The 15,790-nt window shown below is 43.2% G+C and overlaps 1 protein-coding gene across 2 annotated transcripts; it reads left to right on the top strand.

Moving 5' to 3' along the window:
• Positions 1–3,139: 3,139 nt before the first annotated feature.
• On the top strand, positions 3,140–15,790 carry LOC111927793 (UDP-glucuronosyltransferase 2C1-like). 2 transcript variants are annotated; one of them, XM_023924758.2, is made up of 7 exons: positions 3,140–3,960; positions 5,741–6,373; positions 10,361–10,509; positions 11,739–11,870; positions 12,302–12,389; positions 13,005–13,224; positions 14,451–15,054. In XM_023924758.2, exons 1-7 carry the CDS (start codon positions 3,225–3,227, stop codon positions 14,725–14,727), a joined length of 2,235 nt encoding a protein of 744 aa, XP_023780526.2. In that variant the 5' UTR covers positions 3,140–3,224; the 3' UTR covers positions 14,728–15,054. The 2 variants fall into 2 exon arrangements, with proteins under 2 accessions (XP_023780526.2, XP_023780525.2); XM_023924757.2 differs by lacking the exons at positions 3,140–3,960; positions 5,741–6,373 and adding an exon at positions 8,108–8,863 and having other exon boundaries at positions 14,451–15,790.

The raw sequence follows: 15,790 nt of genomic DNA, 5'->3' as shown, positions 1-15,790 counted from the left end.
TTTTTTCGGCTGGTGAGCCATTAGATGAGTCCCATCATGGCCATACCCATGGGATTTTCAGATTTGTCCATCACCATAGTACGAAGCTTTCTTGGGAGGTTGGACAGATCTGCAGGGAGCTGGATAAGTCTGCTGCTGCTCCTTGCTGTAGAACTGACAAGTACAGGGTACAGCATTTATTCTTCCACCAACAATGCAGATTCCTAGCAGGGACACTAAACTTGGCCTGAACCTTCCCTCATTTCTTTAATGTTTTGGCTTTGCAGAGTGGAAATGGCTCCCATGCCAGCCACCCTGATGGCTGTTTACCTGCCAAGGTGCCCCTGCAGCATTTCAGCAGCAGTGAAGAGAGTTTGTAGAATCTTAAACTGAATCAAAAAAATCCAAGTGCAATGCTATAAACCTAGCTCCTGTTTTTTTTCATCCTGTGGTAACAGTGCAGAGGTATAAAGATACAATTTATTCAAGAAAGGTGGTCATGGTGAGGCTACTTCATCTCATTAACTTTTGCTGGAGTTTCCCTATACCCTGGGGATTACAAGTCTTTTACTGAGCACATGCACATGTGACTGCAGAATTGCTCAATCCTGTCACTTCTGCATGTAGGGATGAGCCAGCTTTGAAATTTTCCCAATCTAGTATCCTCCCTTCCTCTTGCCAAACCCCCCCCCCCCCCCCCCAACAAAAGAAAAAGAAAAAAAGGTAAGTTAAGACTTTTAAGTCTGCTTTCAGACCAGAAGCTGCCTCATTGCATTAAGTGAAGGGGAAAGCACAGAGTCATTTGGTGCTTCTTCAGGGCAAAAGCTTCCCTTTTCCACCCTGGCCCCGAATTTCTGAGGTGCTGGCTGGCATCAAGGTTTCCTAGAAATCAAAGTGTCATGCACACCCCCAGGCAGCCAGCACAATGGTGAAGAGACAGACCCGTGTGTGGAAAACATGAGTTTGCATTGCCCAACTTCTGCATGAGGGCCTTAGCCTTGAAAAGTCTGTTGTTTTTTAACAACGCTGGAGGTTACATCACGGTCTGCAGCACTTCTGTCAGTAATGTTAGAGGTGTGAAATACAGACACTTAACACCATCGACATTCTTCTGCCCCACTTCTCTCACATTTACTGGATTTTGTTCTTTAATCCTCTCAAAATTCTTATCTTCTCTGATCTGAGTAATCTGAGTATCATCTTTGGAGCTGGCCATGGAAACAAGACAAATTGAACTCTTTGATTCCCCAAACAATTGCTCTCATTTGCTATGGAGGAATTTGATACTAAGGAGTGGGAAATAAAAAACAAGTTCCCATCTAAGTTTTTATTCAGGGAAGTGGTCACAACACCGAGCCTGAGGGAGTTCAAGAAGCATTCGGACAATGTTCTCAGGCACATGGTGTGATTTTTGGGGCTGTCCTGTGCAGGGCCAGGAGCTGGACTTCAATGATCCTTGTGGGTCCCTTCCAGCTGAGGATATTCTACAGTTCTGTGATCTGCTCTAGCCCGTATGAATATGGCCTTTCAATAGTTACTGGAAAAATTTTAAGTTTCTTATAGGACTTTACAAAATAATCTAAATAAGCCTGGAAAAAAAAAAAAATCATATTCTGTATACAAAGGTCTGTGGAGAGACTGTAGTGAAATTCCTGGCTGTAAAGCCAAATTATGGTTGAAACATGCTGGCATAATAGTCCTGGATTCTGAGGGTTTAGAAAAAGCCGTGTTGAATATTATGGACAATACTTAAAAATCACTGGTTTTTAATCACCTTTAGATTCCTAGGTTCTAGGTTTAGATTTCCAGGTTATTAAACACTTGCCTAGATCTCTGGAATCAAAGGCCACAGAGCCAGTACAAGTAACATCCCAACTTTAGGAAACTTACACATATAGCACCAACTTTTGAAAACCTCTGCAAACAAACCCCAAGATTCACTCTTTGTTCCTGTTGACAGTTTATAAACATATCTACCATAAAACAAAAAATTTTGTTTTGCTGGGGGGTAAAAAAGTCTTTTTAACACTTTAGTCAGACACCGTATTTCTTATCTCTAGGATACAAAGTCCTCCTAAGAGGCTGGCTCTGTAATAACATTATAGTATATCCTGGCAAGGGAAAGACCATCTCAACCATTAAATTCCCAGAGCATAACAAAGCAATGAATTAACACAGAATACATTCCTTGTTGCCATTATCCAGTATTTTATTACTTCCTCCTTTTGAAAAGTCCAGTTCAGAGGGTAACTTACTTAAGGTCCTTCTGTCTGATAACCAATCCTGCTGGAGCAGCCCAGGCACAGAGGAGGGGAGCAGTAAGGAAAAGCAGCAAAGTGGTTTTGCAAATTGCACCTTGCAACTCAGAGCACAATGTTTATGTACCTTGGAAGACTCTGCTAGGTAAGAAATTTTTGCTGCATGGCATTTACTCCCCAAATTGTGTTAGATCAAGTGTATCATTATATGTGTGGGTTTTAGTTGTCATTTTGGCTCCAGGTGGTTAAAGAACTGCTTCCAAACATGGTGTTTATATTCAAGGGATAGCTTTCCAAGTGAGAGCCATCGCAGATGATGTAGGTTTTGCTCTTCAGAGGCTCAGGCCCATGTTTAGACACCCAAACTGAGCTCACAACATGACCAGGTTGGTGGTGACACGCCACAGGCAGTAGCAACGGACCCACTGTGTTAAAAGTTTTCTGGGAGCAGTTGGAAGCTACTGGTGACCTATTAGAACAAACTGCATGTTATTATTGGCATTATCATCAACCAAATAATGGGTTTGTTGACTTCTCTCAGCATAAGAACTATCAGCACTTTTAGCATCTCACTGTGAAAAAGGATGCCAAGTCAGCCCTGTGGCCTTCCATTCCTTGGCCTGTCGCTGGCATTGCTAATTCATGGGAAAAAATGCAAGGGATTTGTGTGAGTCTCAGGGCTGGCATCCAGGGGACTAACTCCTTTGAAAGCAGTGAGGACTGCTGTTATCCTCCTAACAAGAAAATAGAACTCCTTTGGTAGGAAGCTAACAGGGTAGAAGGCAGAAAGGGAACAACGAATCACCAAACTTTTTTTTTTCTTTTCAGAGCTCAGATGAAACACAGGTTATAAAGGCAATACCTGTGCAACAGCAAAGTCTCACTTCTGCTAAGAGTGCTAGTAAAGAGCCATCAAACACAACACAGAGGTGCAGCACTCCCAAGTGGAAGGGAAAATTCCCAGACTATCTAGCCCTTAACTCTGCCATGGCCATGAAAACAGCCGGTTCAAAGAAATATCTCCAGCTGCTCCTTTTTCAGGTTGCTCTGCTAGGGCCTGTCTTCTGTGGGAAGATACTGGTTTGGCCAACAGAAGGTAGCCACTGGATGAACATGAATGTAATTATACAGGAGCTCATCCGCCGTGGGCACAGCTTTACCATCCTGGTATCCAACGCTACCCTCTACATTGAACCCAAGCCTAAGGCCACGGAGAAGTTTGAGACCTATTATGTGCCCTTCAAGAAAGATGTTCCTGAGAACCTGATTAATGGAATAGTGGATATGTGGCTCAACAACAGGCCAACTATTTTGACCTTCTGGCAGTTTTACAAGGAGCTGGGAAGACTGTCTGTGGGCTGGCAGGAGATGAACAAGATGATGTGTGATGCAGTGCTGACCAACCAAGAGCTGATGGCTCGTCTGCAGAGGTCTGGCTTTGACCTGTTGCTGTCAGACCCTGTGACCCCCTGTGGGGAACTCGTGGCTGTCAAGCTGGGCATTCCCTTTGTCTACTCACTACGTTTCTCCCCAGCCTTCACTCTGGAAAGGCACTGTGGCAAGATCCCAACCCCACCATCCTACACACCTGCAGCCCTGTCTGAGCTCACTGACCACATGTCTTTTGGGGAGAGAGTAAAAAACTTTGTGTCTTACCACCTGCAAGACTACGTTTTCCAGAGCTACTGGGGACATTGGGATATCTACTACAGCAAGGCCTTAGGTAAGTCTTCTGATACTTCACTTCTCATTATACAGTCTCTCCTTGTGACCTGCAGGGCTAGGAACCCACCAAGGTGGCAAAGTCAAGAGAGAGGTCAGCAAGAGTTTGTCATTATGTCCCTAAAAAAGGGCTGAGCCACTAGCAGTCAGGGTGCTGTGCTGCTATGCCATTGCATTGAGACACGATCAGGGTCATCCCAGTTGACAAATTTGACTTTTGTCATATTTTTAGTGTGGAGTTTGATAGGACTTCCACACCATACAGGGTGCTCAGGAAGGGTAACTGCTTGCACAGAAACCAATCAAGAATGGAGCCATTTTCCTCATCCAGAGGATCATAACAAGGAAGGGGGAGCTGGTGAATTACAAGCCAAACTTGTCACCCTCAGCAGCAATAATTAAGTGCATTGTGGCTTTGTAATAGAGACTTCACTTATGTCACTGGTCATATAAAACCAATTCTCTCTGCACAAAACAAGTTTTATTTAGAACATACCCTACCACCCACAGAGCAAACAGTGAAAACAAATCTTTCTCTGCAGGCTTTTCTTCTGGACTGTTTTGAGTGATCATGTAGAAATAATGTTTATTACTAATCACTGATTAATTAATGATTAATGATTATTATTAATCATGCCATTTCTACTACCTTCTCACTGAGCTCTTCAAAAAAACCTCTTGCAAATCTCTCAGGGTTCAACTGCCTGCAAATATCTATGATGCAAGACTCCACAAGCACACCAAGCTGGTGTCATGTGTACAGTACATGAGTTACCTCAGCTTGGCTCCTCACAGTCCAGTTGTTTCCATGACCCCACAGTTTTGTCCCAGAAAGGGTGCTCTAGCCAGCATGGAAACCATACCAAAAGCCTTGGATGACAACATTGCAAAACCATTGTGTAACAGCACTGGGCAGAAACCCTGTAATAATGATTTTTAGCACAGAAAAGAGAACTTACACTATTTCTTAATTGCACATCAGGAGGGACCATATAAATAAAACTGTTTAATGGATTTTCTGGTTCAATTTATAGTGCATAATTGGCACTTAGTGACAGGCAGGAAGCCCGCACTATCTCCTCCTGGTCTCCTCGTATTCTGTAAGAGGCAAGTTCACATGAGGACAGTCTTATTCTGATACTGGAGTAATTTGCTGTGTAATATCAACCCCTTCAAGATGCAACTTTTTGGCTGCAGCCCCAAATCACCACTTTAAGCATGTTCTAAAGGGATGCTTAGTGGCTTTATAAAAGCAAACAAGTGCCCACATAATCAGTGAACATCTTTGCTGCCTACCCAGCTGTGTTTCAAAGAGCCAGAAGAATGAAAAAGTCACCTCTTCTACCACACAACATAGAGACTGTAGCTAGATGAGCATGAAGGATGGGATTATGAACAGGATACAATCCTTGCTGGACTGAGCCCCCCAGGGCTGACGGCTCTCCCTGCTGCTCCAGAGGAATCACATTTTCCAGCTTCAGCAAGGTGTTTACCACCAGAGAGTGCCAGTTGGTGCCAGTCACGTTTTCAGTGCCCTAGGAAACCATGATATTAAGCATGCTATTACCCAGTACAGGATTTCACACCACCTACCTTTGGCTCCCTGCCCTCAGGATCAAGGCAGTGCCATGCGTGCCCAGCCCAGCTTGGGAGTGCCGCATGAAGGAAGGCACGGGGGCATTGCCACACAGGGCAAGCAATGGCAGGGAAGGAGGTGGCAGCGCTGTTGCTGCTGGCCGTGTTGGGCTGCGCATCCGGAGGGAAGGTGTTGGTCTGGCCAGCTGACAACAGCCACTGGCTGAACATGGAGCACATACTACAGGAGCTTGTGGTCCGGGGCCATGAGGTGACCGTGCTGCTGCCTTCGTGCTTCCTTATCGTCAATCCCACAGAGCCCTCACCCTTCCAGTTTGAGGTGATTGAGGTGCCAATCACCAAAAAGGAGATGACTGACTTAATGGATGAAATTTTATATTTTTTTTTTTATGAGGAGAGAGAGCTACCTATCTGGAAAGGTGCTTACAAGATAGCTCAAAAGACATTGCAGATGAAGAACATAACCAAAGTAATTTGTGATGGAGTTGTGAAGAATGAGGCACTGATGGAAAGACTGAAGGCATCAGCCTTTGATGTCTTTTTGGCAGACCCACTGTTCCCCAGTGGGGAGCTGGTTGCTGAGAAGCTGGGTATCCCCTTTGTGTACACCTTCCGGTTCTCCATGGGCAACACAGTGGAGCGGATCTGTGGAACACTCCCAGCACCTCCTTCCTATGTACCAACCACCATAACCAGCTTAACAGATAGGATGACCTTCTGGCAAAGGCTAAAAAACTTCCTCAGCTATGCTCTCCAGGATTTCATATTTCATTATGTTCTCTGGGCAAGCTGGGATCAATACTACAGTGACATTTTAGGTAAGTTTTAGGCTCTCTTTCTAGAAATTATATCTGCTGTACACAAAAGAGTGAATACCTAGAGATGAGAGGTTAAGGCACAAATCAGGAACAAGACAGCCCCAAATTCACTCTTTCCTTCTAAATTCCTGCATCAAGTCAAACAATCCAGGCAAGTACAAACATTGCCTGTTAATCCTGACCTGCTACAGTGGTAGAGCTACATCTGTACAGGCACTTCCAGTATATGTAAAACAGTACTAAGGCACTTGAAACAGGGCTCATTTGTCATATTCAATAGATGAATCATAACAAACACTAAGAACAGTAAAATACTATATACCCACCAAATACTAGGACTTTTTCTCCCATAGTACACTTCTTACTTGCTACCTTGTCTCAAAATTAGAGACAGTATCCTCCTTCAGGACCTTTAAAAGTCTGGGAGATCAGATGAACCCAAATTCACAGTGATAAAAGACGCTCTGCAGAGATAGGGTTCTTTGCTTTTCTGAAAGTGTATAAAAACCTCCTAGATTACAGTTATGTTTATCTGTAAGTGGTTTTTAATTTTTTTAAAAATAATAGTTGTATAATTGTTTTCCCATTTTTGCTCTAGGTGATTATAGTAATGCATAGGAGGAAACAGGCCAAACATATGCATTGTTAGTGGGGAGATAAAATGGGTATTTCAGTATGAGACTTTAAAGTGTTTTTATTTACATTTCACTAGTAAGGTGTAATTCTGTTGAGAGGGCCAAGTTATTAAGGGATCCTACTCTTAAGAGTACCTAGCTGTGTGTTTGTGTTGCTTATCATGTTACGATGACAGACACTAGGAAATCTTGTGCTGGCTGAAGCATGGTTTGGTGTCTGTTGTGTAAGCCTCAGAGCTGTTTGGATCTTGTGGTGTTTTTTTATTGTGAACTGTGGGGTTTAGCATTTAAGGCTCCATGTGCAATACCTGTTTTGTTAGCTTTCATGGGCTGCATGATGGATTTGTGCTGAAAAGTTTTGATAACACAGGGACGTTTTAATTACTGCTGAGAAGTGCTTAGAGTGTCAAGGCCTTTTCTGCCTCTTACCCTGCCTCACTAGCGAGGGGGCTGGGGATGCACAAGAAATTGGAAGGGGACAGAGGTAGGAGACCTGACCCCAACTCACCCAAAGGATACCCTAGCCCATGATGATTTTGTGCTCAGCAAAATAAAAGATATGGGGTGAATTTTGTCAGGGCTGCTGTTTCTCAGGGACTTGCTGAGCATTGGCTGGTAGTGAGCAACTGTTCTTCTTGCATCACTTCCTCTTATTGTTCTTTTTTTTAATTCTTTCCATTTTTTTCTTCCCCCTTCAGTTGTCTCTTTCAATCCATGAGTTTTCTAAGTTTTTCCCTTCCTTTTCTCTTCCTTCTGTGGACAATTTAGAGGCTCTACGGTGCCTAGCTGCCTATCAAGCTTAAACTACAACACAGGGTAAAGCCTTCTGGTCTTCACATGCTGCAAAATGCACTTTGTGATGAGCAGATAGGAGCTGCTGTAATTTTAAGACTAGCTGTGGCTCTGCAGAACACTCCAGAATGGGATTTGCTGCCTGCCCATTCCTTCCCTGGTTTTCTTTTTTGTGCTTGGACATTCCCACTTGTCATGTTTGCCAATCTTGTCACATTTGCCTGTCTAGTCTTCAAACAGGTGTCACTTTTAATTGGTTGGATCTACAGTGTTTGCACAGTGAAAAGCAGTGAACTGCTTCCAGTTCAGTCAGACTAGAGTTGTACATGGAATGCTGAGATGTTGGGGTCAAAGTTCCTCTGGCTGCTCTGTGCCTATGCATGTTGCTGCAGCACTGGCTTTTGTGGGAAGGTGGTGGTCTGGCCCACCGATGCCAGTCACTGGATCAATATGAAAGTGATTCTGCAAGAGCTCATTCTCCGGGGTCATGAAGTGACTGTGCTGGTGGCCTCAAGCAATCTGCTCATCAACTACCAGGATACCTCATCTCCTTTCACTTTTGAAGTCCTGCATGTCCCCTTCAGCCAGGAGACCCTGGATGCATCCATGGAAGACTTCCTCAATTTCTGGATGAATGAAGCCTCTAATCTCTTCCCCTGGGAGATCATGTGGACGATGAAAGAGCAACTGGAGGTCTTTACCAATATGTCGAAGCAGACCTGTGACACCTTGGTGATGAACTCTCATCTGATAGCAAAGCTGCAGCAGGCTAAGTTTGATGTTCTGATCGCTGACCCCCTGTCTGTAGGCGGGGAGCTTGTAGCAGAAATCCTGGAGATCCCTTTTGTCTACAGCTTCCGCTTCTCTGATGGGAATGTGGTAGAGCGGCTGTGCGGTGGGCTCCCGTCCCCACCCTCCTACGTGCCTGCTAGCACAATGGGGCTGACTCACCAGATGTCCTTTAAGGAAAGACTACAGAATTTCCTCTTTTACATTTTCACTGATTTGTTTTTCATGAAGTTTTGGCGAGCTGAATGGGATGGGTACTACAGTAATGTCTTAGGTAGGGCAGCTGTTGACTGGTTTCTTTTCTTGCATGGGTTGTGCCTTTTGAATGCTTTGGGATCACCATGCTGTTCTCTCAAAATACTCTTTCTCAAAGGCCAGCAGAGGTGGCAATCTTGGAGTATCTTTCAGCTCTGCATAGTGCAGGGTGCTGAGTGTGAGTTCAGATTCTCAGCAATAAATGCTGTCACCTTTCCTTTTCATCCACCATTCAGGGCTTGAAACAGTCTCCTTAAACTACATACATAGCTGAAAATTTTGCTCAAACATAGTACAGCTCAGGCATGATTCAACATTTAATAAAGAGACCATTTAGTTCAATGGACTTTGAATCTTGTCCAGGGCATCTAAGTTCAGGCAGATAATGAGTGAACAGCAAACACAGGGGCATCTCTTATCTCTTCTGTCGCTGTCCAGTCTTTTCCTGCATTTGCAAAGAATGCCTTCGTGCTCTGAAAACTACTCCCTCTTCCCTGGACTGGATTTTTTAATACCACATAAAGACTTAATTACACCTTTGTATCACTCTACTTGTAATGCAAACTTAATTTTCACTTCAGCAACTTTGTAACTGACTCATTGTTCTTTAATTTAAATACAAAGAAAAAATTACTGGTGCAGATTATTATACTGACCAAATAGTAGAAGACGCCCTACAGGTAATTTTTATCTTGCTGCTTTTTTAACTTGATTCCTGTTTGCATTAGGCTGGCTTCAGAAAACTATTTATCAATATTTCTAACCCTTTTACTCCCCAGTTTCACTTTGTGGAGAAAATACTGCAAAGACAACTTGCAACATGTACCTAAGAATATATATTTTTCCAAATGGCAAACTATAAAACATCAGATTACCATTAGATTATTTTTTCAGGTGGATTTCTAGAAATATTAGGGTTTGCATAAAATGACAAAGTATCCATGGAGTTGGCAAATTTTTCCCAGTATGTGTAAGAAGCAGCTGATCCAGTCCTCAAGAAAACTAGAGATGTCTGTACCTGTCTTTTATTGTTGTCCGAGCAGACGCTAAATGAGTCACCATTTGAAAAATGCTACAGAACTTTGTTTAAAAACTTTCCTCCTGTCAGGTGATCATCACTTTGTCATTCATTTTTTATTTGGAACTAAATTTTCTGTGATTCTTCTCTTCCCCAAGTGTTCTCTGTTTTTACTACAAGCACAGATAATAATTCAGCACTATAAGAATTGCACTTCTATATTAGATATGAATGCTTCTTGCTTGTATTTCTCTAAAGTAATCATGAAGGTTCAAAATCCTTTTAAGCATTGTACTGCCTTGCTCATGGCCACCAGCAAGAGCTTAACAAAGGGAAAGGAATAGATCCAGATTTGTGGATGTTTTCATTTTATGCATGGTTTGATAAACTACACTGATTGGGAGTGCCAAAAGACAAAGGTAATGCTCCTGTTTCACAATCTAGAGCAAACAAGGTCACTCCCATGCACACTGTTAACCTCTTATACCTTGTCCACAGGAAGGCCCACAACCCTGTGTGAGACGATGGGGAAAGCAGAGATTTGGTTAATCAGAACATACTGGGATTTTGAATTTCCACGCCCTTTCCTGCCCAACTTTGAGTTTGTTGGAGGACTTCATTGCCAGCCTGCAAAACCATTACCAAAGGTATCCCAACTTCATTCTGCCATTGGCTGGTTTGTTACAAAGACTGTTTCTCTCCCTGCAAGCCATGTCCTGAGAAAGCTCATTCTTAAAGATGTTCTAGTGCTGCTGGGGAGCAAGAAACTATTTAGCACCCACCCATACTTGTCCAAACTAAGGGCTGGTTTACAACCTGCTGTCTTGAAAGAGGATAGCTGATGTCAGCACAGGGTAATACAGTGTCTGTTTTAGGAAAAATAGCTGCTACCTCAGGGTACTTAAATGTAATGATTTAATTCTAAGACACAGACTTGCAGCCCATGATAACTTTGAAATACCTGATGCCAGAAGGCACTGTGACAAGACAAATTCTTTAGGTAAAAAGGGGTCAAAACTTGCAGAAATAGATGAGTGATAAACATTTTTCAACTGTATCTTAGTTTAAGACATCTTAAAGGGAGTGAAACACTGAGCATCTCCAGCCTATGCTCTGCTGTGAATTGCAGTATTCAGGTGGAATTTGAAACTCCCAAATACTGAAGATGACTACATGACAAACTCTGGTGTAGCTTATCATTCCTGTAGGAGCCTTGGAAGATGTATGCCATCTTAAGTGCAAGTCATCTACTAAAACCTTCTAACTCTCCTCCCACTCCCCTGTAGCATGGGCTGAGCTTGGGGAAAATGGATAACCATTCTCTTTGGCATGATACTGCTCCAGTTCACATGACACTAATAATAGGAACAGGAAAACCTATTGGTCTGATTTGTAGAAAATGTTTTGAGCAATGTGGTACACTGTAAAAAATGAGAACTGTCTGCAAAGTGATGGTACCAACTTGGTGAATCTGTGACCAGGATGCTGAAATACCCTCTCAGGTTTCAGCAGAGCTGTATAATGCAAAGTACTTGTTCCAGGAAAATCCAGAACCATGACCATGCTAGGGAGAGTGTCACAGAGAATGTATGGCCTGCTCATGATAATGCCAGGATTCATTCCTGCTGCTTGAAATGTATCCTGAAACTTGCTTTCAAATAGACAAAGCATCTGTCACCTATCTCAACTTGTCCTGATCCTCCTTGGGGAAAAACTGACCATTTTCCACAGGGCCGTCTGTCAAGCCCTTCTGCCAAGAGGTACTCGCACCACCATCATTCCCTTAATAACCTGAAAAGGTTATGCTCTCTAGTCACAGAAACCTGTGTAATCTGCATTGTGTAATTACCCCTGGTATGTTTTCTGTCTCTCCTAGGAAATGGAAGAATTTGTTCAGAGCTCAGGGGAACATGGTATCATTGTATTCACTCTTGGGTCGATGGTCCACAACCTAAGTGATGAAAGAAGTAATGTGATCGCCAAAGCCCTCAGCCAGCTTCCACAAAAGGTGAATTTCTTTTCAAGCCTAAAACAAGTTGCCTTGTTGCCTTGCTTTTTTCACTTCCATTGCTCTCTGTGAGCCTCTTATGTTCAGAGTGGCCTGTTCTTTATCTGCATTCCTGATGGATATGATACAGCCAGGAAGCTGGGCTCTCTCAGAGAGACAGACTGCCAAGTTACTTCATGGGGAGTTCTGGTGTTTCACCTCCTCTGAACCAAATGACGTGGACCTGTGTCTACAGGCCAAAATACAAAAATCACTCCATGCATTTTTTTAATTAGCACATAACAACCAATCAGAGAGTTCAACTGGAGGCAAAGCTACTTGAATTACTGGGAAAAGGTATGTGGGTTTGAGATAAAGTTCTAAAGTACATGTAATAATACAGAAAGGCATATCACATGCAACATGTTTACCCTATTCTTCCTTTGTTCAAGGTCCTCTGGCGGTACAAAGGGAAAAAACCAGAAACTCTGGGCTCCAACACCAGGATTTATGGCTGGATACCACAAAATGACCTGCTTGGTAAGACTGATTCTATCTGGGATGGACTGCACCCTTGGAAAAACTGTTTACTTTGTTTTTCAACCAAAATGGTTAATTCAGGCAACAGAACCATGTAGTGCTTGTGGATACACTTTATTTCACAGCTTAAGCTGCAGAACTTTGCTCTTGGGAGCCTTGGTTTCCTAAAATGCCCTGACTTACAGAGCTTGGTGGCAGCTGTCTGGAAGGGCTCAAAAACACCCAAAGGCAGGAGTAAATACCAAAGTAGAGATGTACTCCAGAGTTGGAGTTGGCTTCTGCAGTTCATCTCTAGGGCTCATTCTTCAAAATGCTTGACCTAAGCAAGGCTGAAGCATGGGGCTGTTCTGATCCTAGCACCATGTGAAAACTACAACTGCACAATAGGGGAAGGGCCAAAAAGTAACTGTGGGGTAGTCTGGAGGGAGATGCTGATGCACGTGCTCTGTTAAATATGACTGTGGGAAAGCTAAGCATGCAAGCTCTGCTGCTGATCCAGAGATCAGGGCTGTTCCCTTCTCTAGCAGTGCATTGTCCCCTCTATGCACTGCTCACATCCCAGTGAATGCAGTCTGCCACAGCTGCTGTAACATGCACTTCTCCTTCCCTTTCCAGGCCATCCCTTGACTAAGGCCTTTATCACACATGGTGGGACCAATGGGCTCTATGAAGCCATCTACCACGGGATCCCAATGGTTGGGATTCCCATGTTTGCTGACCAGCACGACAACATTGCTCACATGGTAGCAAAAGGAGCTGCAGTTCAGGTGGATTTCAACACAATGAAGACCCAGGACCTGGTTGATGCACTGAACACAGTCATTTACAATTCCACGTGAGTTTTGTTCTTGCCTTACACTAGGCTGAGGCTATTAAAATTCTGGGATGCTGATGTGAAAAATTCTGCTGGCTCTTCTAAGAATGGAAAATGCAGAAAATCTGAAGTTTGGATTTCAGATGAAAGTCATCTTTCCCTTCTGAGAATCAGCATTTCTCAAAAAGGAGAGATCAGTAATTTGGTTTTCCTCAGACTGCATTTTACGAGTGCTTTGAGAAAAATAGTTATTGGAAAGTTCAGAGGAGCTTTTGAGAGTTCTCTGCCAGTGTAAATCCTCTGGAGGTTCTGAATGACAATTCTAGTTTAATTAGGTCTTAGCTGCCTATAGTCATAACAGTTCTTTCTCCGACCCCTGACTTAGCAGTATCCTTAGGTTACCATACCTATCAGTCAGGACTTAAAGGAAGCTGGGATCCCTTGCTAAGGATAAGACCACTGACAAAGGGATTGGAAAAATGCAGAAGTCCTCAATCTTTAGCAGCAGATCCTATCCAGTGTGAAGGACAGGCGTTCCTTCAAGTGAGAGCCTGCAAATTCCTGAAGCAAATGGACCAGCACCGATGGAGGTGTCTAGTATCTGAGGGAGTCAGCCATGGCAGAGATGATCTGTAACAGCTTGGATGGCAGCTGGTACATGTGGCCTCCCCAGCCTTCCCCTTAGTTTTACTACTGAGCAGGACACCATAGGGACCCTTGGGTCAGTTGGGATCAGCTTTCCTTGATGTGTCCCCTCCCAATTCCTTGCACAGCCCTAGTCTCCTCACTGGTGGGGTGGCGTGAGAACCAGAAAAGGCCTTTGCTCTGCGTAAGCTCAGCAGTAAAGGAAACATCCCTATTGTATTGACACTGTTTCCAGCACAAATCCAAAAAACCAACCCATACCAGCTCCTATGAATAAAGTTAACCCTATCCCAGCCCAAATCAGCACACTCTATTATACTGGAACAAAAATGCTGCAAATGTTTTCATCTTGTTTTTTTTTTTTTTTTAAGGAGTATCTGGAATAATTTTAAATAACTTTTTTTTTGCAAAATATTGGCTTTCTCTATTACTGTTCTTAACCCAAGTTTATGCATTCAGGAATAAATTGGACCAGTCTCAAATATAATTAAATATGATTAATAAAAATACAAGCAGGGCTGTCCACCTTCCTCAAGAGTGCTAAATGGTTTATTTCAGGAATAAGTGAGAAATCTCTTTGGTTTATTCCTTTTTTCCCCCAGCTATAAGGAAAATGCTCTAAAGTTATCCAAGATACAGCATGACCAGCCTGTTAAGCCTCTGGACAGAGCCGTCTTCTGGATTGAATTTGTCATGCGTCACAAAGGAGCAAAGCACTTGAGACCAGCTGCTCACCATCTCACTTGGTACCAGTACCACAGCCTGGATGTTCTGGCATTCTTGTTCACCTGTACAGCCACTATTGTCCTCATTCTTTTCAAGTGCTGCCTATGTTGCTGTAGAAGATGTGGCAGGATTGCAAAGAGGAAGAAGGAATAGACACCTTGTTCCCATCAGCAGTTTTCTTTTCCTAGGCCAATTCAGCAAGGCATCTATGCACATTCTTTGGTCAACAAATTTATTGCGATATGCTTTAAGCTGGGCATATCATGAATGCACCACAACAAAGCTGCTGTTGGGCAGAGCTGCTTGCTTAGCCAACAAATTCCTTCTGGTCTAAATAAAATTGAATTATAGTTGCTTTATCCCTTGGGACCGTGTTAGCTGATCACACATGGCCCTTGCCATGGTAATTTTTGCTCTAAGTTTTCAAATATCTCAAACATTTTGGTCTATTTAATAAATTCACCCTTGCCCTATTTGGTACTGTGGGTCTGCAACTAGGCTCCTTATTCTCTGTCCTCTCCTCTAGTGTCATGCAGGTTTGATTACTGCTTCACAACAAAAATGCCTCTTCTCCTGTCAGAAAAGCTCTCTCCAGACTGGACAGTGAATCCAAGATCACAGGCTCCTAAAAAGTGTCCATCTGAAGGGCCATGATCATGAAAACTGGGAGCTGCAAGTGGCAAATGCACTGACTACTTGGGGCCTGAGGGGTGACGAGAATCCTAAGACCATCAAAGAATTACTGTCCTGAGAACCATTTCTCTTTCCCATTTGGTCTGGAATTCGTACTGCACAGGCCATCATTCTAACTGCAACACTGCAGGGGTGTGAAAACCACCTCTGTCAGGAACTTGTCCATCTTAACTGCTAATTGACAAATGCAGGAAAACCTCTAGAGAGGGAACTTGCAAAGAGGTAACATTCTATGTGTGAACAGTGCAATAGCCACTTGCCTTGCCTGAAAAGCTGGAGAGAAAACAGTGCAGCCCTTGGGTCAGATAAGAGTGGTAGTAAATGCAGTACTTCTTCAGGTCTTAAAGATGGCTGTAAAATGCTGCTAGTCCAGGCCTCCTGTTCTAGGTAAGGTTATTTCACTGCTGTACCAGCTTACTCATGAAAAAACCTGCTTGAATTTTAACTGATATTTTTAAATATTCTGGAATTGTTTTCGAACAGAACGTGATTATTTGTTTACATAATAAAATTCCTTACACCA

The sequence above is a fragment of the Cyanistes caeruleus genome, chromosome 5 (assembly GCF_971803275.1).
Source record: "Cyanistes caeruleus chromosome 5, bCyaCae1.hap1.1, whole genome shotgun sequence".
Lineage (NCBI taxonomy): Eukaryota > Metazoa > Chordata > Aves > Passeriformes > Paridae > Cyanistes > Cyanistes caeruleus.
The sequence above is the reverse complement of the archived record's forward strand: the minus strand, read 5'-3'. Positions and strand labels throughout refer to the sequence as shown.